The 25856-nt window shown below is 37.5% G+C and overlaps 1 protein-coding gene across 3 annotated transcripts in view; it reads right to left on the bottom strand.

Moving 5' to 3' along the window:
- The window catches only part of pcdh15b (protocadherin-related 15b), a 297173-nt gene that overhangs the window by 238880 nt on the left and 32437 nt on the right, over nt 1-25856 (bottom strand). For all 3 annotated transcript variants that reach the window (XM_055175304.2, XM_073866716.1, XM_073866717.1), the window contains exons 3-4: nt 13712-13726; nt 13324-13389 (exon numbers count right to left, since the gene is read on the bottom strand). In XM_055175304.2, the coding sequence (XP_055031279.2) occupies nt 13324-13389; nt 13712-13726 (81 nt within the window). The remainder of the gene's footprint in view (nt 1-13323; nt 13390-13711; nt 13727-25856) is intronic.

The following is a 25856-nucleotide window of genomic DNA, read 5'->3' as shown; positions in this document are numbered from 1 at the left end:
GAAACGCACCTAATTCACATTTGTTTTTATTTTTGTGTGGATTTTGAAAAGATTTGCTTCACATTTGGATGCAAACCCCATTAATGAAATTACTAAAGTGACATTTGTGAAAATAAGGCATTTCAGTTACTAACTAATAACCTTTTTATTGCCATTAAAGAGTAAAATTATTGAATCTTAACATAAGAGCCTGTACAAGAAAATATTTCAGACGTACTTATACTCTATGCTTCTGAAAGAGCACCAGTGGTCCAATTCTCCCTTTGGTGTGTAAGTGTGTACTGTATTAGTTCATGTTAACCATATGCAAAAGGTACAAACCCCAAAGAAAACAATGACGCGAGTTATCATCTCCAACGTAAATCTCTTTTCTTGGACTACAACAAACACACGGTTTACATCTAAATAGCAATGAAGTACTTTTTTTGTTATTTTGAAGCTCTTGCCCTTGTCTAGGCTTATGTCTGTGTTTAGTGAATAAAACAAGCTTCTGTACTAAAAAACAACAGTGGCACATCTGTTAAGTGAATTCCCTCTTCAGTACAACAGAACAAAAATACAACAGAAAATACTTGCATTAACAGCACTATTGCTCATCAAGAGAAAGAGAAACAGAGAAACACTTTGTTTTACTGCTCTGATCTTTCTCCGCGTACACCTCATTCACACTATTTCAGGTTTGCTAATAACATCCTCCCCTCCTCTCTGTTTAAAGCCGTGTCTCTCAGCATGCCGCCAGATGGTTTTTCGTGTCACATTGACGGGTGATGAACGTGTTTTTGGCGAGTGGTGAGAAGCGGAGCGCCGGTCTCTCTCTCTCTGTCCTAAAGGTCTCCTGGCAGCTGGCCGGCAGCAGGTTGGGGTTCTTGCAAGCTGGCAGCGCACCTGTGCAGGGACCGACTGGCACAGCACAATGAGTTATCTCTACTCACACATCAACACGTCTTCCTCCTTCATTTCATTGTTCTGACTGTTTTCTCTGCGGCGTTCTGCTTCTGTCCACCTGCCTCACACCTGCTTCCCATCGGTACATTGTACTGTAGTGTACAACGGCTTTCTGATTGTTTTATTATTCGCTCAGATTACGGCATGAAAACAAGATATAGCGCTGCTTTGTTTATCATTCCCTCACAACTGGGACCAAATGATATAAACAGCCATTTTAAATGTGCAGAGCGGAATCATTATAGTCTGATTCTGTGCGTATGACCCTAAAATCATTTCTACTGTTAAAGTGGTCCAAATGATTTTCCTCTTCAGTATGTTTATAGATGTGTTTGTATTTTTTTAAATGGCAATCTGCAAAAATTGTACAAGAAGGATTCTAAACTAAATCTTGAGCAGATATTTTACTGAAGATGTTGTCTGCTCGTATCATGAGATGTTCTTGGCCTTCTCCATCATTTTTATTCTCATTAGTCTTATACAGGTTGATATTAGTTTTATCTCTCCAAATAAAGCTTTTTTTAAGCTTGTCTGACTTTTTTAGGAGTCTAATCTTTCTTATTGTTTATTCTTGAGGCTTTTGTATCTTGTGGTAAACCCTCTGTATTTCTCCTTGCAATATCTGTAATATATAATGCTATGATCCACCACTGTATCCTATATAGACATACAGGATTGTTGCTGAGCTCACCAGTGTTTTAATTTTTTTGGTCAGGATGTACCAAATTGTTGATCTGGCCACTCTTAATGTTCCTGCTGTCTCTCTGATGGATTTGTTGTGTTACTGAAACTTAAATATGGTCTGTATCACTTGAATGGAGATGTCCCTTAACTACACGATGTGGGTTCACAGCCACAGCTTCCAAATGCAAATGCCACACTTAAAATTAACTCCAGACCTTTAGCATCTGTCATTCATGAGGAAATTATTTAACAAATAGACAATACCTATCCATAAAATGGCTTTAATGTCAACTGTCCCATTACTTTTGGCCCTTTAAAAAGGGGGAGCTACATATTAAACGGCTGTAATTTCTAAATCCTTCATCCGATCTGGATGTGAATACCCTCTAAGTAAGGGGTTGTGCACACCAAAACTTTTAAACGCAACTGAAAACACATGGAGGACGCCGAATGCCAGCTGTTTTTCAACTGATTGCCAGATTTCTTCAGCTGAGCGCTTTGGTAGCTGGGTCATTCTACAGAAAAGGTGGAATTCGGGTGATGGAAATCTGCTTAAATAAACTTCTTTCAAAACACCCAAAACTTCTATAATAGCATTAATTAACTTGTCAAATCTATGAATCCGCTAAACGGGGAGCTTAATCTATGTTTAATACATTTTAATAAAGAATCCATGACGTTGTATCTTCAATACCTGATAAAATGAGAATATAATAATAGATAATGAATATGATAAAACTTATAAACTTAAACATTTTTTCATCTTGTTTTGTTTGTATGCTTTTATGTTGGTCAGTTAAAGGAATAGTGCTAAGGAAGTACTCATTAGAGAAGACTGTAACACCAATGACGGTAACACCAAATGACCATAACACTAATGACAATTTACAGAAAAAACAAACATTTTAACAAAATGGCGACCGCATACGTCATAGAGGATTATTATTATTATTATTATTACAGAAAAGCAACAGTTACATTTTAAGGTAAGAATGAAACTACGATTGCATGTCTTATGTTTTTAACTGAATGGCGTATGCTGTCAACAAATACGACTTCTGGAAGACGCACCGAAGAATGGCACGTATGGTCACCCTAATATAGTCAGATACAGCGAAGTGGGGTATTCTTCCTACAGGCAGTAGGGGCGGGCGAGAGAGTCTTCATTCGTCCGGTAATGAGTCATTTAACCATATACCGACTTACGAAGATGATTTATTAACATAAAAATGCTGCCTTGTGTCCCTTTAAAGTCAGAAGTTGTGCACTGATCCCTGTTTTCTACCATTATAAAGCTTGGACAAGTGCAAGGACATTTAATAAAATAACTCCAAATTTGACTGGAGTATCCCTTTAACATAACATGATCCTGCACACATCTTTATCGTGACTGCAAGACTACATTTCAGAAACAGTAGTGAACAGAAATATTTCTCTTTGTGATATAAAATAAGAAAAGCATCACATACGTTTGCTTGAGATAGAAAGTGAAGAAGTTGCTAAATAGCCTTGACTCCCAGTGTCATTTAACAGTGTTAGTTAAATAAATTTTACTTCTCATTCAATGCTGTGCTCAAATGTCACACATAAAATACAAAAAAGACTGCCACCTTATGTGACTACACCCATGCAAATATAGCCCGTGTAAAATTAAGACTGTATAGTCTCATCCTCGTATTGTTTCAATACTGTATGAAATGTTTTCTTTATATTATTTTATACTAAGTAATATCATCAGGTTGAAATGCTCTCTCAGGATAGCCTTAAAAGTTGACCTTTTGCTTTCATTAAAGAAAAAATGTATGACTTTTAGGTGAACAGTTCCTTTAAACACACTGAATTAAGGACTCAATATTTAAACCTAATAATAAGCACCAACAAATAGAATCACATGTCTGTTTCCTTCAGTCTAGTAATATTATACAGCTACAGTCAGTGACCAGTGTCCAGTAATACTGACTGACAGAACAATCTGCATGTGAATACACCAGCTGACCCCTCCAAAAAATTCAGCGCTCTCCGAGAGCCGTTTACCTCCACTGTCACTTTATATCAAACTTTACTTCAGATATTTAATCTGATCAGACTGCAAATGTTACATAACAATGAAAAGGGCAAATGTTTAAAAGAAAAATACTGATAAAAAAAAACCATTTTGGCCAATCTGATCACAGAGTCCAATTGATTTCACTTTTACATACTAAATTAACATTAATAACGGTTGGCTGTGGGCAGGTGTATTTTTGTGAGGCCGTCCTGAGGGGAGACATGAATGTGGAACACAGGTTCAATATGAGGCTGGTGAACTGCAAGATTGCAATGTTATGTCCAAATGTTAAAGACCTCCTGTACAGGTAAGATCAAAGGTTTTGGGGTGAGAGCTCAATACTAGAGGTCTTTACGGGTCCACTTAGATCCAAAAAGCCGAGGTCCGACCCGAGACCTGAGTGGGTTCGGGTCTAAAAGTTTCACCTGTGCCTATTATATCGGACAAGGCTCCGATATAATATTAGTGGCAATGAATGTGTTTTGCTGAATGGACCTGAGAAGATCCGAACTAGCTCACGTTTGTGCATCGAGCCCTTTTCCGACTTCTCATCTGTTTGCCAAGAGCCCTTGCGACATCGTGTGGCTGGCGGTAGGTTAATTTTCATTGATTTTCGTTTCAATCAACAAGTCAATCAATTTTAAAAACACATTTTAGCGAATACCTGTTTGGTTGCGAGGCCACAGGGGTTTCATTCTGTCTTACTGTTGCGTGCGGGGCTGCAGAGTGGACTTCGGGGTTAAAAAATCGTCACTGGGTCGGGTTGGACTCAAGACTAATATGGTTAATCTCCGGTCAAGTCTTTCTTTTAAAAAAAATTGCACGTTGGCTTTGGGTAAATTTCGGGTCGGGTACATTTCTTTGGACCTGAGAAGACCTCTACTTAGTACCTCCATAAAACATATTTACGTGGAAAGAAATGGACACTGGTCATAATTTAAAATGCTTAAACCAAATACAGCCTTTTAACTGATAGTGTTGACTCAACTTTTGAATTCACTCAAGCATTAAACTTCATCATCAGGGCAGGGTCACATCTGTCAATTTTGATGAAGGCTGGAGAGCTTGTGGGTCATTAAGCAGCAGCCAGTGGATGGAGATGATCAGTAGACACAAGCCATGTCAAATGTAAAGGGATATAAATGGAGACCTTTCCACCTCTCATCCTTGGAGCTGGACAAGAATCTTCCAACACATCCTACACCCTGACAATCCTACTCACATTCCTACCAGTCTGTCTCATCCAGATCAATAGTCGTTCCACTCGACCGCCACATTCTGTCGCTCAAACGTGCCATTAATTACCAATCATACCTTCACTTTCTCTGCTATTCTCAAGGGGACCTTCATCTCATCTTCATCTCTCAGCTGATTGTGTGGTCACCCGTTGAGTCTTCTGCTCAGGCTGGTAAAAGCAAAATCTCACCACAGTCTAACAGTTAATCTATCCTGGCTGTAACCAATGCGGTAACCTTTAGTGTCCACTCGATCATCAACAACCCCAATACCTGCCATTCATTGATTTGAAATTGTTCCTTTAAATAAAATGCTTTTCAGTCCAGCTGTGTCCGTTTCACTGTGAATTTAATACACATAAAGACCAGGAATGAGAGGCAGAAAAACTGCTGAGACAAGAGAAGTTGTCCTTGTGGTAATGGGATGATTTGAATCTTGCCATTGAAAATAACTGTTTTATACCTTAGTTTCTCAGCCGTTACAAGGGACATTGCTTAGTTTTGGTTCTTGACTGAAATACACTGCCATTTTAAAGTTTAGGGTCACTTACTCAATATATGAAGAGTTTGGTTCCAAAATGCAATAAACGGCATTAAAAAAAACCTTAGTTACCACCAAAATCATTTTGAATCAGGTCCATAATGAAATCTGCAGTGTTATTCTGTAATCTTTTCTCCTTTTTTTCCCAAAGTGCAATAAACGCCACTCCTCCTCCTCTGCAGAATGCAATAAATCCACTCAACAAATCACAGCACACCATTCCACGCATTGTAAACAATAATGGCGGCACGCTAAATACACACGGAATCCTAGTTTTCCTCATTTACTTTGTACTTCGTAATAAACAAACAAATAAAAACAAAATAATACTTTTGATTGCATTGATAAACCTTCAGGGGTTTTCTGTGGCGGGAAAGAACCGTAAGCCACTCGGGCGACGGAAAACCGCTCGCTGTTGCTTGTTCTCACACGACAGCATCATGCTTCTGTCATGCAAACACATTGACCCCAGAGGATCTTATGAAAAACTTTCCATTATTTTACTCTGAGGCAACGAAAATCGAGCAGGACGTCGTCGCTGTGAAAAAAGATCAGCGACGACGTCCCAAGTATAACAGCAGCAATGACCTTAATATAACAGCTTCAACGTTATTTTGGTGGTAAACAAAGTCATAGTAGGGCGAATCATCCTCCTGTTGAAGCTCGGCGAGGACGCCGCTGGAAAAACCAGCAATGCAAGCTTGAGAGGAGCGCCCCTGACAAATCTCAAGAAAATCACGACTTGGTTTACGGCAACAACGTCACACACGTTAGGCTTGTTCGACTTCGTGCGGCGGCGCTAGAACTGACAGACGGATGACGTCAAAGTGCCACTAGAGCAAGACAAAATTACACTTCATATTATTTCTCGGATCATTCTCGCGATACTTTGACGTCATCCAGCTGTCGGTTCTTGCAGCGCCGCATGAAATCGAACAAGCCTATAAACAACAACTGCACGCACAAATTTGAGACATGATGCTCAACGATGGAAAATTTAAGAAAGCACATTCGAAACACTGCACTGGATGCAACAGGGATGCTGATCTTGTTGATGGACTAGTAAGTAAATCTCTTATTTGTAAACTTGTTTGTTGTCTATGTTGTATGTTGTTGCACTTGCTTGTAGTATGTCATGCGATTATCATGACAATAGTTGTCAATATCTCACATAACTATCAGGACATAAATAAGCCTAGAGGTTGTAAATAGTGTAAACATGCACAATTTGCAAACTATTATGATAAATAGCAATAATCATGTATAGTGACATTATAACGGCCAATGTTATGAAATAATGCATTGTACATAATTAACTTTGTCATGGCATTTTGTAATGTTTACATTACAATAAAAAAACACAAATGAAATGATACAATAGACATAGACTATAGACTGTTTACTTGTGATTTAGCTGCAATCATGTAAAAACGTTATAAGCCAGCAAACGCGGTAGGCTACTTTATTATAATATGCCTACCCTACACTTGGAATAAACTTCTTATTATCCTATTACCATCATCTGTAGTTTAGTAAACTATGCAGTAGCCTAATATTTGTATGAAATTGTGAAACAGTCCCTCTGTGCATATTCATGCCCAACACTATCCTTACAAGTACCGGTGTACAGAGTGGGCGTGGGAAATTACGACAGTTGCAAGTATTCCCCAGCTACTCTAGGGGTCGCTGTTTGACAAAAACCGTAAAATGCATAGAGCGCCTTTAATATGACAAAGTAAGTGTTTTGATTATTAATGCCAGTAATGTTTATTTTTTATCAGTGTATAGCACTAGTCTAAATGAATATAACATGGCAAAGATAATGCACATGTATATATTGATTCTAATAGATTTATAGCATTTTGAAAAAAAAACTTATGGATTTAGTGCATTTTGCTGAAAAAATAATCAGTTTTTATAATAAATCTTTGAAAATCAAATTATGGATCTGAATTTTTGATGTAACTATAACCTAAAGATGCTATGTGAAAGTTTGTAACAGAAAATAGGGTTTTCATCTTTTCACTTGGTATAGAAAACACATTTTTACCGAAATCAGTCAAAATGGATTTATTGCGTTTTGGAACCAAACTCTTCATACATTTCCATATTTTACCATAATAGTAAACAGATCAAAACTCTGCAATAACACAAATGTAACTATAGGAATTATGTTCATTCAAACACAAGTACAATCAAACCAGCAGCTGAAATGAATGTTATTACTAGTGTTTGAAATGAATCATGCTTGCACAAGATATTCAACAAATACATTTCTATCAATAACCTAAAGGTATATTTAGGTTAAGTAGTATGATCAGTGGTTCGAATAAAACTTGTTCAAATGTTTTCAGTGTGTGTTTCAGTTATTTTTAAACATTTCCATATCATTTGAACAAAACATGATAATATTGATAACCGTGGTAACTCTGGTCACTATAATCATGATATGAAATTTTCATACCGTCCCATCCCTAATAGCATATCTGCATGGGTTCGGAAAGTTATTAAGAAACTCAGCATATTTTTCATATTATACTCAGTGGCGGCCGGTGACTTCTTTTTTGAGGCCACTCATGTTCAAAAAGAACTGATACACACACTGAAAACATTTGAACAAGTTTTATTTTTAAACATCACAATTTAATATTTCATGTCCCTGAAATCATTTCTGTGTTAAAAAAATAAATCTGTCTAATAAGTTTAACGTGAATGAATACAATACATTATCACTTAAATGCCTTCTTGTGCAAAAACTATGTTGCATGTGCTCGCCTGCGTCAAATTGATTCTGGCTTGACAGGATTTACAGCGAGTTTTCAAAATCACAGTAATCAAACACGGTTGTAATGATTATTACATTTTAAACAATAATACTAACCGTCAGGACATTTTATCGTGTTTAATCGTGAAACCAGTAATTGTTCCATCCCTATTTGCTATTATAATCCCTCTATGGTCAATCATTGTATCCCTTAAAACTCATCTCTGATAATCAAAATGACATATTTATACGTTGTTACTATTGAAATAAATCTTCATGTCTTAAAAAGCTTAAAGTGTAACTCTACACCCTGGCTTCATTTAGTATTCGTGGACGATGAATATGCAAATTAATCCCGCCTTCACTCATAAACAGGAGTTTTACTTCCTTCCTATCTGATCGACTCAGGTCACCTACTCAACTGTAGTAAACGCACAACAATGGCAAGTGGAAATATTGCTTTATTCAGCCTTATTTGTTTGATCCAAAAACTTTTTAGAAAAAGGAGAGGATGAGTGAATTTGTTTACAAGTGAATATATCAGAATGCATTTTATATATCACTATTTACAATGTTAGACATATACTGTAATATGTTATCAACCAGCTGTTAATGTGCTGCTAATGTTACACAAACTGTTTTCCTGTCTGACGCCTTAAAGGGACACTCCACTTTCTGGAAAATATACTAATTTTCCAGCTCCTCTAGAGTTAAACATTTGATTTTTACCATTTTGGAATCCATTCAGCTGATCTCTGGGTCTGGCGCTAGCACTTTTAGCATAGCTTAGCATAATCCATTGAATCTGATTAGACCATTAGCATTGCGCTAAAAAATAACCACATAGTTTTGATATTTTTCCTATTTAAAACTTGACTCTTCTGTAGTTACATCGTGTACTAAGACCGACAGAAAATTTAAAGTTGCGATTTTCTAGACAGATATGACTACACTCTTAAAATGAATGTGTTAAATTAACACATCTTGTGTTATTTTTGGAATAACACACTTTGTGTTGTTTTAACACATCTTGTGTTGTCCATTTCATTTATTTAAGCTCACATTCTACACGAAATGACACACAATGTGTTAAAATAACACATAATGTGTTAAATAGTTTAACACAAAACAATGTGTTAAAATTAAGGAACTATACTCTCATTCTGGTGTAATAATCAAGGACTTTGCTGCCTTAACATGGCTGCAGGAGGCACAATGATATTACGCACTGCCCGAGAATAGTCCCCTGCTATTAAAAGAGGACTATTTTCGGGCACTGCCTAATAACATTGCGCCTCCTGCAGCCATGTTACAGAAGCAAAGATCTTGATTTGATTGAAAGTTTAACTCTAGAGAGCTGGAAAATAAGCATATTTTCAAAAAAAATGCCAGATCCCTTTAAGGCCCAAGTATAGTCTATCTGTTACGTGTACGTGCGGGTCCGCGTTAAATTTTTGTCATCAGAAGAGTTTCAGATGGATTTTTGAGACCCTGTGTACACTGTACGCATACAGTCTCGCATGTGCCTATAGGAAAATGCAGTGTGTAGCGCAGGAGATGCGTTGCATTTGGTCGCAATGCGCATGCGTTGAACGTCTGTGTATGTACACGGCTCTTTTGAACCACAACTGTCTTTGGTAAACTGAAGTTTTAATAAGAAAATATTTATCAATTGTGTTGACTGATGAGTTTGCACATCACTGTCACTATCACATTCATAATACGTGCCGAGAGCATTAGGTTAGGTGGGGTTTTACTGCCTTTGCATCTGAGCTCTTCAAATATTATAAAAAATATTGTGACCAAAACAAGTTAATAAACAGAAAACATGTTCATTGGTGGTTTAAAAACCATCGTCTCCTTGGGAACACTTATCAATATCTCCTCTTGACATCTTTGATTTCACTATGAGCTTTTTGAAATGAATGCGTTTTTAGCACAAATGATTCCTTCTTCTGCAGAGCTTTCATAGGGTTTTAAAGATAATGTGTGGTTCAGAAAGACGTATGAAATCAGAGGAAAACAGCATATTATCCATAATTTGAGGTAAATGCAGCATCACCTTGCATACATTAAGAATGATAATAGTTCGGGATGAATATGATTATCCTTTACTCTAATAATTGCCCAAGAAAGTCACACATCTTCATCCATTAAATCACAGTGCTAAAGGCGAAAAAATCCAGGATAAATTACCAAAGAGAGATTATTGCAAATCTTGCCAATTTATAGACACTTTGAAATTATACTTAATTTGAACAAGCAATCAGAACTCTTACTTCTGGACAAAAGCTCAATCTGACACTATTTTATCTCTCAGGTACACTGTAAACCCGAACAATACAATGTACTAATTCAAAATGAGTAAACTGTACTCAAACCTGTGAAAAGTATATTAAACTTAAAGTTACTCTTTAAAAGTCAACATGATGAACATTAAAAAGTGTAGAAGACATACTTAGTTAAAAATATGATTCAAATCTAATATGAGTGTTTATATTTTGTTATCAGGTGATGTCATCAGGCTGGTTTTATTTCCTGTCTCCTCCAATCACATTCCATTCTGATGTTAACACCCACTTTTACCAATCTGACCAATTGCCAACAGATATAAAAATCCTACCTTTCATCCTTTTCTCATCAAATTCCTGTTTCAACCAAAAATAAGTGTTTTGTGTAAACAAATTGGGATTGTGAAAGTAAATTTGGTTACAATTGCTAACTCTTGTTAACTATAAAGAAGCAATCCTAAAGAGCTTAATTAATCCCCTGACCGAAGTTTTAACAAATGAATGATTTTCTAAATCAACATTTGAAAGTGGTCAGCTAAAGCTGTGAGCCTCTTTCACACCTACATTACTCATGTTCAAAGACTGGTGGAGCTTTCAACCTTCTCATCTAGGCTTAAACTTAACGCCTCAGTATTTGGACACAGAGATACAGAGCGAATTAAAGAGGTTAAGATATAACATGATAAAGCCCATCAAAGCACCAACATACTGTAAACCATCTGTGATGCAATGCCCCCGTGAGGTGCATCATGGGCATCCAAAGTAAGTGTGAAGAACACAAATGACTTTCATTAGTGCAACCCATACGATGCTATGTTCTCCACTGGATTCATGCAAATGTGTTCACATCTATCACTGTCAATTAGTTATAATCAGAGGAAAAACGCACAGACTTTCCAACACTCCAAAGTTGGCAGACATGAAATTCACTGTTAATGTGTTTCCCTAAGCAAACAAAGTGAGGGCTACAGTTCACCTAGCTGTTAAAAAATTCTGTAAAAATTACAGTAATACTGGCAGCAGTTTGTATGTAGGTTATTTACTAGTAAATGTTTGTTCAAAATGTATCTTTACAGAATAAAACGTCTCGGGTTCTGTGTTTAACCCTTGTTCCCTGAGAAGGGAACGAGACGCTGCGTCACCGTAGTGACGCTATGGGATTGCCTCCAGGTGTGAGTGCGGCTAAATGTGTATATCAAATTTAACCACTGCTGGGGTGTACCGTTACCGGCAGGGTGATGCTGGAGGCAGGAAGTATAAAAGGCGATCTGAAAAACACCCTTGCTTGCTGAATTATGCAGAAGGCGGTGTAACAGGGATGCAAAAAGTATGGCAAGAGGGACACAGCATCTCATTCACTTCGAGACTTTCCATTTCGAGGGAACTCGCACTGCATTGCTGTAGTGATGCAACGGGAACGCTATACTCAATCCGCCAAACTACGAGTGCCTATCTGTGTTTAAAAAGCACAACTAAGACCTAAGCACCCAAGATCCAGGAGTAGAAATGAGATCCAACTCATAAAACTGTACAAAAGTGAGCGATGAGGACCAGCCTGCCACATCACAGTGATCCTGGACTGAGGCACTTGCTCAAGGGCTTTAGATGCTTGGCTCTAGCTGAATGCGTTCTGATGGTTAAAGGAATAGTCAATTTTCTTAAAGCGTTCTGATGGTTAAAAGAGTCCATTTTCCTTTATGAGGAAAACATTGCAGGATTTTTCTCATTTTAATGGACTTTAATAGACACCAACAATTAATACTTAACTCAACACTTAAACGTTTTTTTCAACGGAGTTTCAAAGGACTATAAACAATCTCACACGAGGCATAAGGGTCTTATCTAAAAAAAAAAAAAAGGTCATTTTTGACAATAAAAATAACAAATATACACTTTTAAAGCACAACTTCTCGTCTAGATCCGGTCGTAATGCGCCAGCTGACCCCACGCAATACGTCATGACGTCAAGAGGTCACAGAGGACGAACGCGAAACTCCGCCCCAGTGTTTACAAGTGTGTTGAAAGAGGACCGTTCCTACATTGTTGTATGTCAACTGATACTAATTAATGCCTTTGTGTCAGTTTATTGTTTACAATGGTCCGCAAATGTGCGTTTTATATATGTAACACGTGACCTCCCTACGTCACTACGCATTTACGCTAGGTCGCGCTGGACAGGACCTAGATGAAAAGTTGTGGTTTAAAAGAGCATATTTTTTATTTTTCTTGTCAAAAATGACAATCGTTTCACTAGATAAGACCCTTATGCCTCATTTGGGATTGTTTATAGTCCTTTGAAACTCCGTTGAAAAAAACTGTTATGTGTTGAGTTAAGTGTTAAGTGTTGGTGTCCATTAAAGTCCATTAAAATGAGAAAAATCCTGCAATGTTTTCCTCAAAAAACATAATTTCTTCTCGACTAAACAAAGAAAGACATCAACATTTTGGATGACATGGTGGTGAGTAAATTATCTGGATTTTTCTTTTAAGAAAATGGAATATTCCTTTAAAGACGAGGGCCGTCCATAAGCAAATGAGATCAACTATCCATTTACTGTATCAGTACTAACTTTGAACTGTTGCCAGTAAATAACATACATTTAAATACATTTAAAGTTGCATAACTACAGCAATTTTTTTACAGTGCCGAATATGTCATACAAGTCACACACAGGACACACAAAAGTAAATAATCACAGACATATCCTTTTAAACTCAAGTGCTGCTTGAAACTCGTATCACATACTTTCAATAACCACAGTCCTTCAATTAGTTTAATGAAATCCAGACAAATAAGAAATTGAAAATAAACCTACCGTTAGGACTCTCCTCATCTATGGCTACAATGGTGGCAGGTGGGCCGGTTCGAGAGAGTTTGCATTCTAAAACACAAGGACGGAAAATAAATGGAAAAAGAAAGACATCAGAATTTCAGCACGTCCAGTCCGTGGCGTAACTCATACCAAACAAGACATTTCAATTTCAGCACACATTAAGTCAGAAAACGTGGACATAAAAAAGGATCTACGAGTACTGTAACCTATCCGCCACTGAGACCGCAGGAACACGAGTCAAAGAGAGATTTACGAAATGACTTCTTTATGTGTATAGCCCGGCCGTTAGTGCCGGTGTGGCGCTTAGGGTTAATAGAGTTGTGCTCTCGGGAACAAAAGAGTAACAGAAAGATGAGATTCATCATCTTACCCTCATACTGCCAGTCTGGAGTCAGAGATATTGTCATCCACAGAGAGCAGGAGAAGAAGAAAGCCATGAGGGAGAGGGAGGAAAAAAGAAACACAACATCAGATTTCCTTGCCAAGATAACAAGAAACAGAGAATACAACCGAGGAGAAGATCAGATAACTATTTGTGGTTTTAGTGGTTTACTCCAGCTCGTGTTTAGTTGGACGTCAAAATGGTTTTCCAGAGTGTTCAGATCGACATCTTGTGTAGGAACATTTGGGTCGAACAAATACACAACCAAACTTTAACTACAGCATTAACTACAGCTACTATGGCCTGTTAGACCAAATCACAGTAATTGGACCTGAAACTATTAGTTTGAGCCAGATTAGTGCTCTACGTATTAAGAAAAACAAAGATGATTGATGTTAATGTAATTGTTTCAGACAGGATTCAATGCAATTTTTCAGAACAACACACACACACTTGCAGAGGTTTTACTGGCGCACTGAGCTTTGATGTTGAGTGTAAAGTGCATGATTGCATTAATTTAATTATCGCTGCACCCATACCTTAAAAGTTCACGCGTTTTTGTATATACCATTTTTTTGTGACGTGACCTTCAACTCAAAGCTGTTCACATCCTCGAACTAGTGATTATGCGTTTCTCTAGCAACAGTAACAACATCAAATTGAATCCACATGAAATAATATTGTTGGCAGCTGAAAAATACGTAATTATAAAACGGGCAGTTCTGGTTCTTCATTCTGATTGGTTGAAACGCGTTCTAAGCCGTGATAAAATACCCCGGTAACTCCACATTTCAGACCGCATTACATAAGTATCACTGTGCTAGTGTTGCTGCGTACTGATTTATGAAAATAAACACCACAGTCTTTAATCATATTTTTAATTTGTATACAATTGCACAATTAATGGCTATGCATATGAAGTAACCGTTTTATAAAAGCAATAAGCCCTGCAAAGCAGTGGGGTTACAGTGCATTTTATAACAGCTAAGGGGGTTTTAGGCACTCCGCTTAGGCTTTTAGGCTTATTGCTTTATTACAACATTAAATGACATTTTAATGCTTTTGCAAAATATTGCAAAGCATAAAAAGCATGCCAGCTAACAATGATAACATACAAGGAGTGTTTCTGTGTAAGGTTGCAGCGATCATGTAGTAAAAGTCGCTCAGAAAACTCCACAAGATGTAATTACGAACGTGAACGCTTTTTACATGCTATAATTACGGTACTTACGATATTGTGCAAACGCACCTCATGTCCAAAGTTTAATGCAAAGTTAATCATGTCTATTCTTTCAGATTGTCCTTGATTTTTATGTTGCTGTGTTTTTACTGGTTAATGGGTTTTTTTTGGCTGACGGTTTGTGCAGGTTTTTTAAATAAATTTCACAAATCTAGTAAAATAAAGTGTTAGACTATTATTGCGTTTTCATTACGGTTATGCTTGGCAACCCTTGTAAATGGAGAGTTGCACTAATATAAACAGGGCCTTGATCAAAGTAAGTCCTCTATATCAGGGGGTTGTGGCCCAGAGGGGGGCCTCAGCAGATTTCCAAGGGGGCCTCAAGATGAAAAACTATTAAAAATGTAACAAAATTATGTTTTATTAACAAAGTTCAAGAGGAGCACGTTCAAATAATCTGCCAAACTATCTCGTAATTACGACCAGCTGTCAACAATTAGCAATCAGGTGTCCACCTGATTGGCATGAGTGGAAGCCTATATAAACATGCAGCCAACTCACCCACGTTCTTTGACAGTTCTTAGCATTCCTCCACCACCCTGTTTTCTCACACTTACTTGGTTACTTCCTAACCTGAATATGGGGGGGGGTGTTCTGGGTTCGGGCCTTATACAGACCCTGTATAAGAATGTTCCCCCTCTCTTTGTGGGAGAGTGCTCCGGGCTCTGGCCAAATACCGAGCTTAGAGTCCTTTCCTCGGACAGTACGCCAAATACGCATCTCATTAATTCTATCTGACTTATTTGTAAGTGTGAACTCTTGAAACAAGCGTTAAAATAAGTTAAAACAAGCAAAAATCAAGATATTTCTTATTTTTCTGGCCAATTTAGTAGCAAATATACATCTGTTTGGTCAAAAATTTATGTGGAAAAAATTTAGTGAGTGGGGGGCCTTCATAAATTGTTGTGGGCAACTAGGGGGCCTTGAAGTGAAAAAGGTCGGGAAGCACTGCTCTATATCCTCAATGAGAATTAAGCACAACAAGATGACAGCAAATGCAACAGGGTGATTCTCGCGAAATTAGGCATTTTGATAAAAAAGTTAATGCGAAGTAAGAGAATCAAAATAAAAAGCAATCTCTTCATGTACTATTTTGCACATGATTTCTAATGACATCATACACACCAATTTAGTTTTTTTTTTCACATTTAAGGGAAACATTTTCATTACCGCAATGTGTCCATGACTGGATTTTGGTTATTTGACATGGAAATATTTATAATTTAAAAAAAAATCTAAAAAAAAAATGTTTACTATAAAGATTTACTGTAAAGAAACATGTGATATTTGGTGATCATTGATAAATGTAGAGACAATAATAAGGAATATAAATGTGTCCAAGAACAATTTTCTCATCCTCCGCAACAATTTTCAATCTTTGTTTAAGCCCTCAAGAAAGTAACATTTAAAAAAAATAGTTGGAAGGGACATAATTGACTGTGACACTCAAGATGGCTACCAGGTAAGCAGTTTATTTTTTCTCTCCAGATAAAAGTTGAAATTTTGTTTGTCATAGTACCTGAACAACTTTTTAGTTCTCATTCCCGAAACATGAGTTTGTAAATGCATATATTTAATGTAATATCATGTTGCGGTAATGATCATTTTTGATAATAATAATCTAAAAAAATTAATAATTCTATAGGAAATATATTTTAAATCCTCTAAAAATAATGGTTATAGAAAGTTCAGACTTACTATAAAATTGGCTTCAATGGCTATTTAAAAAACTCTGATGCTGGACACCTTCTAAGTCTGGTTTTCACCCAACAAGATGTGTGTTTCCATATCAAACATCCGATATGCATCATCGGTGAAAGAATCTTCTCACATTTTCTGTTCTCCATTAGCATCACATGAACCCGAGCAACTGCCTCCCCTTTTCATTTAACTTGAACCTGCATCTTGCTTGCTTGTTGTGTGCACTGTTTAGTCTGAGCATTGCAGGAAGCGACTGTCTTGATTTACAGCGGTGAGGAATGAGACAAGCTACACTGCAGTCCTTGACTGAATGATTTGATTAACACGCTCCTTCACGGAGGGTGGAGCGAGATCCACAGTACGGCTGCCAGCGGATGCTGTCGCTCCACCTGCTGCCTTCTCTCCTCCCTGCGAACCTTTATCTCAAAATTAATGGCAACTTATGAGAAGGAGACAGCAGCATATAAATCACACAAAATCGACACTGTGAATTCAGCAACACAGATCAGTGATTATGAAGAAAATGGGTTTTTCTTCTAGGGGCTCTGAATTTACAACAGAGGACGAGACAGAAATAAACTGTCACCCTACACAAAGCTTAACAGGCTGAATATCAAATGAAGATCTGAAAAGGTTACGTAAAAACTCCCTGGGATCATTTACAGCGGCGGTTTGTTATGTTGTGTCGTAAGAATGCACACGGATGTTTCGCATGCGCCGTGTTTCCGTGCTCTGTCTTTAGCCTGTCGTTCATGAATTAGAGATTGATGGCATTTGTGCGCTTTTACGTAACATCAGTAACGCTGACACATTAAACCCAGGCAGGTTGGGCTCTCTTAGCAACTGGGCTGTGATGGAGAGCAGTGTTTCAAAGGAAAGACCAACTATCTAGTGTCCCTATAAAAGATTCATGACTCTGGAGCTTTTTTCTACTAAGCAAAGAAATATACGAATCTGGGAGTTGTTAGACAGAAAAGCGCAGTAATTACAGCTGATGAACTTGGAAGAATGTGCCAAGCTCACATACAAGCATCCAATATTGCCCAAAAACACTAAAAAGACATTCATTCACTAGTTGTGACCCATTTATGATTGTAAACCTTTAGAAAAGGGTTATTTTAGCTGAAAGGTGACCTAATTTTCTCAGTAGAGTTGATTGTTCTTAGAAACTAATTTGGTGCTCTTAAAGGAGTAGTGCATCCATTAAAATAAAAGCATGTTGTGTGATTTGAACATGCACATGTAACATTTTAGTGTGTTGCATTAGGCTGTGAGAAATCTGAACCCGTGTGTCAAACCAGCTATGATATATTTTAAAGGACAAGTTCGGTATTTTACACTTAAAGCCCTGTTTTCAGATTGTTTATGATGAAATAGAACAGTTTTGACTGAAATTTCGACATATGCGGCTGCCCCGAGAATTTTCGGGTGTTTGTGTTTCACCTCACACCCCTACAATGGGTTTAATGGTGCACTGGAACAATCCTTCCTAAAATGCATTAAACTTTCGTTTACAAAGAAATGAAACTCATCGAGTGGTCAGGGGTGTTCACTGATATGCTCACACAAAAATCGCTGCAAATTACGCATTCCAACAGGTTTTATCTTAGTTTTTGCAACTCCATTGACTTGTATTAGTTGTGCTGTGAGGTACGGTATTACTCCGCGCCGGAAGCGTTGTTTGTATTCTTGCAATTGGCAAAGGCGGATTAGCGCCACCACCTGGGCTGGAGTGTCTATTATTCAAGCTCTTAACAGAAGAATGTACGGGTGTGAGGCGTTTGGAAAAATAGGTCCACAAGTTTACAACGAATGCTAAAACACCTGTTGCAAAGCATCTTTTGCAGCGATTTTTGTGTGAGCATATCAGTGAACACCCCTGACCACTCGCTGAGTTTCACGTCTTTGTAAACGAAAGTTTAATGCCTTTTAGGAAGGATTGTTCCAGTGCACCTATAAACCCATTGTACAGGTGGGAGGTGAAACACAAACACCCGAAAATTCTCGGGGCAGCCGCATTTGTCGAAATTTCAGTCAAAACCGTTCTATTTCACCATAAACAATCTGAAAACAGGACTTTAAGTGTAAAATATCAAACTTGTCCTTTAATGTCAAATATCTGATTACATGCAGACATGTAATGTAATGAGATCTGGGAGACTCCGAGAACGATTATCAATTAATAATGTATTCAACTTCAGTCTGCTTCTCATACTGTACAAAACTGTTGTATGACTTTAGAAAACTTGGACAACATTCATGGAGGTTTTTGTCTTGTTTTTTGAAGTTTAATGGCCTCTGATCACATTATGCTTCTGTTGGATACAAAATATGAGCATGAAAGAAATTAAGAAAACTCTCTAAGTGCGTCTGACATGTTTTCCTGTAAATTAGCATTTTTTTATCATGCTGTTATGTTTAAGTTCAGAAATTTCACTTTGATGAGTCATTGCAATGCCTTATTTTTCCACAAATGTCACTTTAGGCATTTCATTGGTATTTAAAGGAGCATTTCACCCGTAGAAACATTAATCATTATTGAAAGTGCGTCATATTTGTAGTCGAAATGTAACATACATTTCGAATTTGGTGCCTATTTGACCGAGAAAAGGGGTGTTTGTAGTCTCCCCCACTCAACAAAAATATTGGACTTCCTGCTTTAAATGATGCTAAATGAAGATTTTTACATCCTTGAAAAAAGGAAGTGCAACACTGAAATCTATATTTCTCCCGTCTCAGCGGCAACTGAGGAAATGATGCATGACCATTCAAAAACATGACTGGGGATCTAACTATACAAAGCTTTATGCAAATGGGCGAAGTGTCCCTTTAAAGAGCACCTATTATCCGATTCACGATTTTACATTTCCTTTGGTGTGTAAGTGTGTATTAGTACATGCTAACAATATACAAAAGGTACAAATCCCAAAGTAAACGATGACACGAGTTATTGTCTCCAACGTAAATATATTTTCTTGGACTACAACAAACACACAGGGGAATGTAGGGACCAGTTTACTTCCACAACATGTTGACGTGGACACGGCGGTCATTATCAAAATTGACCCGCTTCTAACTATCGTCTATAAGTAGTCTATGTTTTCATATTTAAAGAATTTACTACTGACACAAGTTTTGTGCAGTGTAGAGTAGCGCTTGTTTTTTGTTTATACGATCACAAATGCAGACATGGTTTATGTTTTAGTATCCTTACCTTACCAATCTGTTACATACTGCTCAAGCCGCGCTGGGAAAGTTGATCGATCACCTGTCATCTGCATTTTGCTAGATCAGATTCGGCTCGTATTGATAAGGTAGTAAAGACGATATTAACTCCTGTCAGGATTGCATTGGGAGCTTATCTTCCAAATACATTAATGAGCGTCACATTTCCGGCTGATGCCAGAGGTATTCAGTCCAATTACAATGTACTAGTTCGCTGGCCAATTGGAGAACATTGCGCTTTTTGAAATGATGAGCTTTGTACAAAATCAGGGAGGCAGGACATAGAGGAGCAACAATAATGTACAGTATCTGGAAAATTATGTATTTTTTAACCCCAAAGCACATGAACACATTGTATTACACCAAATACACAAAATAAAAATGCTTTTAGCAACATAAGAGGCTAATCATACCAAACGCTGTTTAAACGCTTGGAAACGCAAGGCGCACCGCACTGCCTTTTTTAAACAGAGCAGCGCGAAGCGGCTTTTATATTTCTAGGCAACCACCGAATCAGCTGTCTTGTCAATCTTTTGCGGTTAACTGTCATATTAGCAGAAACTTTAAAAAGAGGGCGCTTGCTCTGACCTTGTTCGAGGGTGAGAGGTGCACAAACATGCAGCAGAGAGTGATCGAGTGGAGTCCCGTTCTTCAAAGCAACTGTAAACCTCCCTCACCACAACGTAAGCCCTCCTCTCCCCTCATTTGATTGGATAATGGAAAGACGCGAATGACGTTGTCTGCTTTTCCGCTCTCAGCACTCTTTAAAAAACGTTTTTAAATCAAATAAAAAATTGAAAATCAAAAACGGTTATTTGCAAAGCCCTAAGTCAGAGCGAAAACGGAACAGTTAACATATATACCTAATGCACTATAAGTGGCTTTGGATAAAAGCAACTGCATAAATGTTATGTAATTTATATGAGTATGAATATTCTGCTAAACTTCTGCTTTTCTGTTCGACAGGAGAAATAAAGTCATCAGACTTGCAATGACACAAAGGATGACACTCACTTTAGTGTGAACTCTCTCTCTTAACGTATAACATCCGAAAAATAACTAAAGGTTTGACGGCAGAGTTTAGGGTGTGAAAGTGAGATGCTGAAGGCCGGTCGCTCACACCGGATGAATGTCTTAGATAAGATAGCATACCTCTGAAAGCTTGGAGAAGAGCCAATGGGAGCAATCACGGCAGAAATCAATACTCAGCATCAAGCCAACACACAGGAAGGAATGTGATCTCTAAAGCATGAGCTGTACAAAAATGTTGCTTCCCCACAGAGCTTTAGTGTAATTTGACGGCTATGTTATTTTCTTTGTGACACAAAGATTGCCAGCCATTAAATTGCTTTTGTGAAGATTGCCTCTGCCCCTATTGGACTGAGCTGTATTTTCATTTAAATAATTTATTGCTCATTTTTTACCCTCTTTTGTACTGTACTTTTTGGATTCATCAGGTTAAACAGACACAGCGAATTAAACAGGTACACAACAATTACAGAAGCAGTAAACGTTGTTCAAACCAAACTTTAAAGCCCCCATAGCCTAAAAAAAATTCACTTTTAAATGTGTTTTTATCAGAAGATGAGCTGCCAGAATCATCCTGTTATTATACAAATCCATTTAATCAATCTCCTTTAAACTGCAACAGTCACACAAAACAGGCCTTTGGGGATCCCCTAGCAATGTGATGTCACATTGATTACGCCTCAACCATAACCGCTAACAGACTCTGCTTTATAAGCATGTAGTTCAATCTTCTATCAGAGACACATGTTTTGATGTAGTCCAAAGCATGTGTGTAAGCATTTTCAGTTATATAATAATCAAACATTTTAAAAATGAATATTCATTTATTTAAATTACGTTATTTAAGTTTTATGTATTGTTCATTTTGTCACAATTTCACAGATATGTATTGTATATTTAGGAAATATCCACAACAATCTAAGCTTATATTCTGTATATATATTTTTTAAGTTGAAAACATTATTTAAAAGTTCTTAAAAAATTGTATCCATAAAGTACGCTATCACAATGTAAACAGACGCGAAACAACAAGTGAGATCCCGGAGCAACGAAAACACATATCCCAGCAGCAATAAAACAAGGCCAAATTTGGGCTGCCAGTGAATGTCTAACCGTGGGTTTACACCAGCCGGGTTTGAGGTGTCAAAATCGCGTCTAGTTTGCCACTTGAACATTTTGAATGCATTTGCGCGTCTAGAGCGAAGTAGACACGCGAAAAAAGCAAGCATTTGACACGCGTCAGAGGATAAATCCGCTTCTTGTGGGAGGGGCAAGTGCTATGCAGTTGTCTGTTTGCAAGATGGCTGATGTTGATCGTGCATTCATTGAGAAAGTTACCGGTTTGTATTTGGTCACCTTAATATAGGGGGAAAATTGTTTAAAAAATGGCGGGAATGCCGCGGGTCGATAAATGTCACGTGACTAAAAAGTGAAATGTGCATTTAGAACTTACCTGGTTGCCCAATGTCCTCAATGACACTCTTCAAAGCAATGTCCTTATTATTCCTCTCTCTATAGAAATAAGAACTTGTGTCGTATAGTTCCGGGTGACTGCTCACGGAAAATATCAAGCGTTCCTTCATGTTGAATGTGTGACTCCAGGCGGGCTGCCGCCACAGCAGCAAGCATGCTCCTAATTTGTTAACACAGCCATAATATCCGCCAAAGTTCAAATTTTTCAACTCGGCTGTCAGACGCAAATTCGTGTGAACTGCAAAATGCACAAAAACACCATTCGAGCGTACCGCCCCAGACGCTCAATTCGCGGCATTTGCGTAAACTAGACGTACAAATGAGGCGGAATCCCGTCTACTGTGCCGCCCTAAACGCCTCATTAGCGCCGCGAGACCTCCAGATGCGCGTCAACGCGTCTTCACATTGACTTAACATTTAAATCATTCGCGCTTCTCCAAACTCTTAAATTAGTCTGCAATCTGAATTGCCAAAACAATCAGATATTCATACAAATTAAATTTCATGTATATTTTACTTTAAAATCTGTAAAAGACAGATGAAGTGAAGAAGCATTTAATGAGCATAGCCTTAACTGTCAAAAACAAATAAACATTCGAATAGCATTTTTCAGATTGAATATTTGACCATTCATGCACATCTAGTCACACTACACTATTTGTTCCATTCTTTGTTCTATTCTTGTTTTCGTTCTCTCCATTCATTTAAATGCGTGTGACCTTAAACGAAAAATGATGTAAAGAAATTTCACTGTGTACAAAAGCGCAAATATACGAAGCAACGACTGAAAAATATTTTCATTCTCAAAGTCTAGTGTGACCGCACCCTTATAAAACTCCTGTTTATGGGATGTTTGGGACAAGAAAATCTTATGACGACACTAAAACATGGCTAACATCAGTTACAACAACATTCATTATTGGACTGTAACAATGTACAAAATCAGTCTAATGTACCCGAAACATCACTTGTAGGAGTCACGGCAGAACATTTTACTGTCGCAAAAGTTCCTATGAGGATTCACTAGAACGATATGACCGACAGGGTGACATCCACAGCAACACTGCAGCATATACGGGCGGTTCTCCAGCGGGACATCCATCATAGCTGAGGTCAAAGATCTCAACATCTACCTTCTGAGAGGGATGGATGTCTCCTCAGGGAGCCATTCAGCACTGTCTGCTGATCGGACCATTTTCATGTCTCCTATACATCAATCTGCCCTTGTGATGATGTCAAATAGGGAACTCTGGAGAAAACGTACGTAAAAGTAAGCGTACGCTCCAAAAAAAACACCAACAGAGGAAAAAACGTCATTGACTTCAAAGAAACCACACGCAGGTTAAAAGATACGAGGAGCACAGAAAACAATTGTCTGCTTTTAGGTCATTATGCATCCCACAGCTTTAAACCACAAGTCTCTAGATGAAGACCCTTTTTCATGGTATAATATTTTTTATGATCACAAGCAACACGTCTGCAGCATATTTCATATTATAAACCACAGTGATCTGATGAAATATAAATATGTTGACTCACACCATGTGAACTCCCTAAAGGGAAACATTATTACAATTCTAATGACCGGTGCAGCGTTCAGAGAAATTGTGCGTCAGAGATGCGCGATCGAGCGGGCTGATGAAAAATGGATGAGATTTTATTTCTTGAAATTTATTTTTTTATAGTTAACATTCAGTGGATGGTAAGCTTTCTGACCCGATCTGACCGAGTCATGTCTCTGAACAGAGCGAGGGCGTCCGAGGCTTCGGAGGTGAAAGAGAGCAACCGTTTGGGTTGTTGGACTCTTGAACCTGTGGTCATGATTCAAGTGAGAACAGAGAGCGTGTGGTCAACTCGGCTATCAACTATAATGGTTTTCCTACACGCTGAAATGCAGGAAACCTGTGTCAGCAGTTCATTTAGAGTCATTATGGGTGTAAATCTTTCTGTGAACATGCACACATCTAATAGAATCTAATCTCATTTACTTAGTGAATGCCTCGTCAGCCAAAAGACGTCAGGTTGTGAGAGATTGTTTAAGAGAAATATTCACTAAACAGCTGCATCGTCATTGAAGCATGCTGTATTTCCTATACACTAACCGCCTGTATATAAGTTAAAGGGATAGTCCCCCCTAAATAAAATGAAAATTGTGTCATCATTTCTTTACCTTTACCTTCTAAACCCGTATAAGTTATTTTATTCTGTTGAACACAAAATAAGTAGGGCTGCAAAACAATTACTCGCGAATAATTGTTTGCAGAATAAACGTTTTTGTTTACATACACATGCATATATAATTTTAAGATTTTTATATTAAGTATTTATAATGATATATGTAAAGAATAATTGACGACGGGCCGTTGAATTATAAGAAAATAATGCACACCCAAGGTGGTTGTGCGGCACGACGGAAAGCGGGTCTGCATTATTTACAAATAATTCAAAGGAGTCGGTTATTCCGCTTATATCACGGTTACCAAAAACATTGCTCTGGTGCCTATTTTTAAGACATTTGACAAGTTCGGTGTGCCATTTACAGAAAAATTATCAAAACCCATGGAACATTTCTCAGCCAATCAGAATAAAGCATTCAACAGACCCGTGGTATAAATAATATTAATTATATATAAATATAAAAATGCATATACACATGTAAATATTTCTTAATACTTGCATCTCTGTGTATTTATATTTACATAATTATTAACGCAATACACACACATATAGACGGTTTCAGCAGTAACAACATAAACAAGCGGCTGGCGTGGTCCGCAGGAACTTCCGGTAAACTCAGATAATAATAAATAACAACAAAGTACTTTAAACGTAGTTTATTTATATAACAAGCAAAACAACAACAACACATAGATTACATAGGAAACCAAAACATTTGTTATTTTTGACGAGGCATTTGTTCAAGAGATGAGTTTAGCAACTAGTTAGACCATTAAAAAAACGAAACCGGAAGTAAGGTTCGGATCCAGACGTGTATCACGTGCGTCCGATGAAACTATCTATGTGATGTAAATAAAAACCGCTATAAACAAATCCAATAATAAATATACATAAAACTGCGATTTTTTTGACAAGATTCATATACAGAAGTTGACGCACTAGAAAAAACGGTGTATCAATAAATCAATATATTTAATATTTATTACCTTCTTTATACGTTCGAGTATACTGTATACAAATTGATTCTTGAATTGATAGTTCAGCCAAAAATGATATTAAACCCATGATTTACTCACTCTCAAGCCAAAAAGTTTTAAAGTTGAACCCGTTAATTGGCGCTGTCCCGTGAGCAGGACACCTACGTATATTTCAATATTTTCTATGTAAATGTTAATCTATCATGACAAACTATATATTGTTGGAAAGGTCTAAGAATGTAGTTTTCATATTTCAAAACCTTTTAGCAGTAATAATAATGCAGTAACTGTAATTTATTCATTTGTGACA

This window comes from Misgurnus anguillicaudatus, chromosome 4 (genome assembly GCF_027580225.2).
Source record: "Misgurnus anguillicaudatus chromosome 4, ASM2758022v2, whole genome shotgun sequence".
Lineage (NCBI taxonomy): Eukaryota > Metazoa > Chordata > Actinopteri > Cypriniformes > Cobitidae > Misgurnus > Misgurnus anguillicaudatus.
Note: the sequence above shows the minus strand (reverse complement) of the source record. Positions and strands in the feature narration are given on the sequence as shown.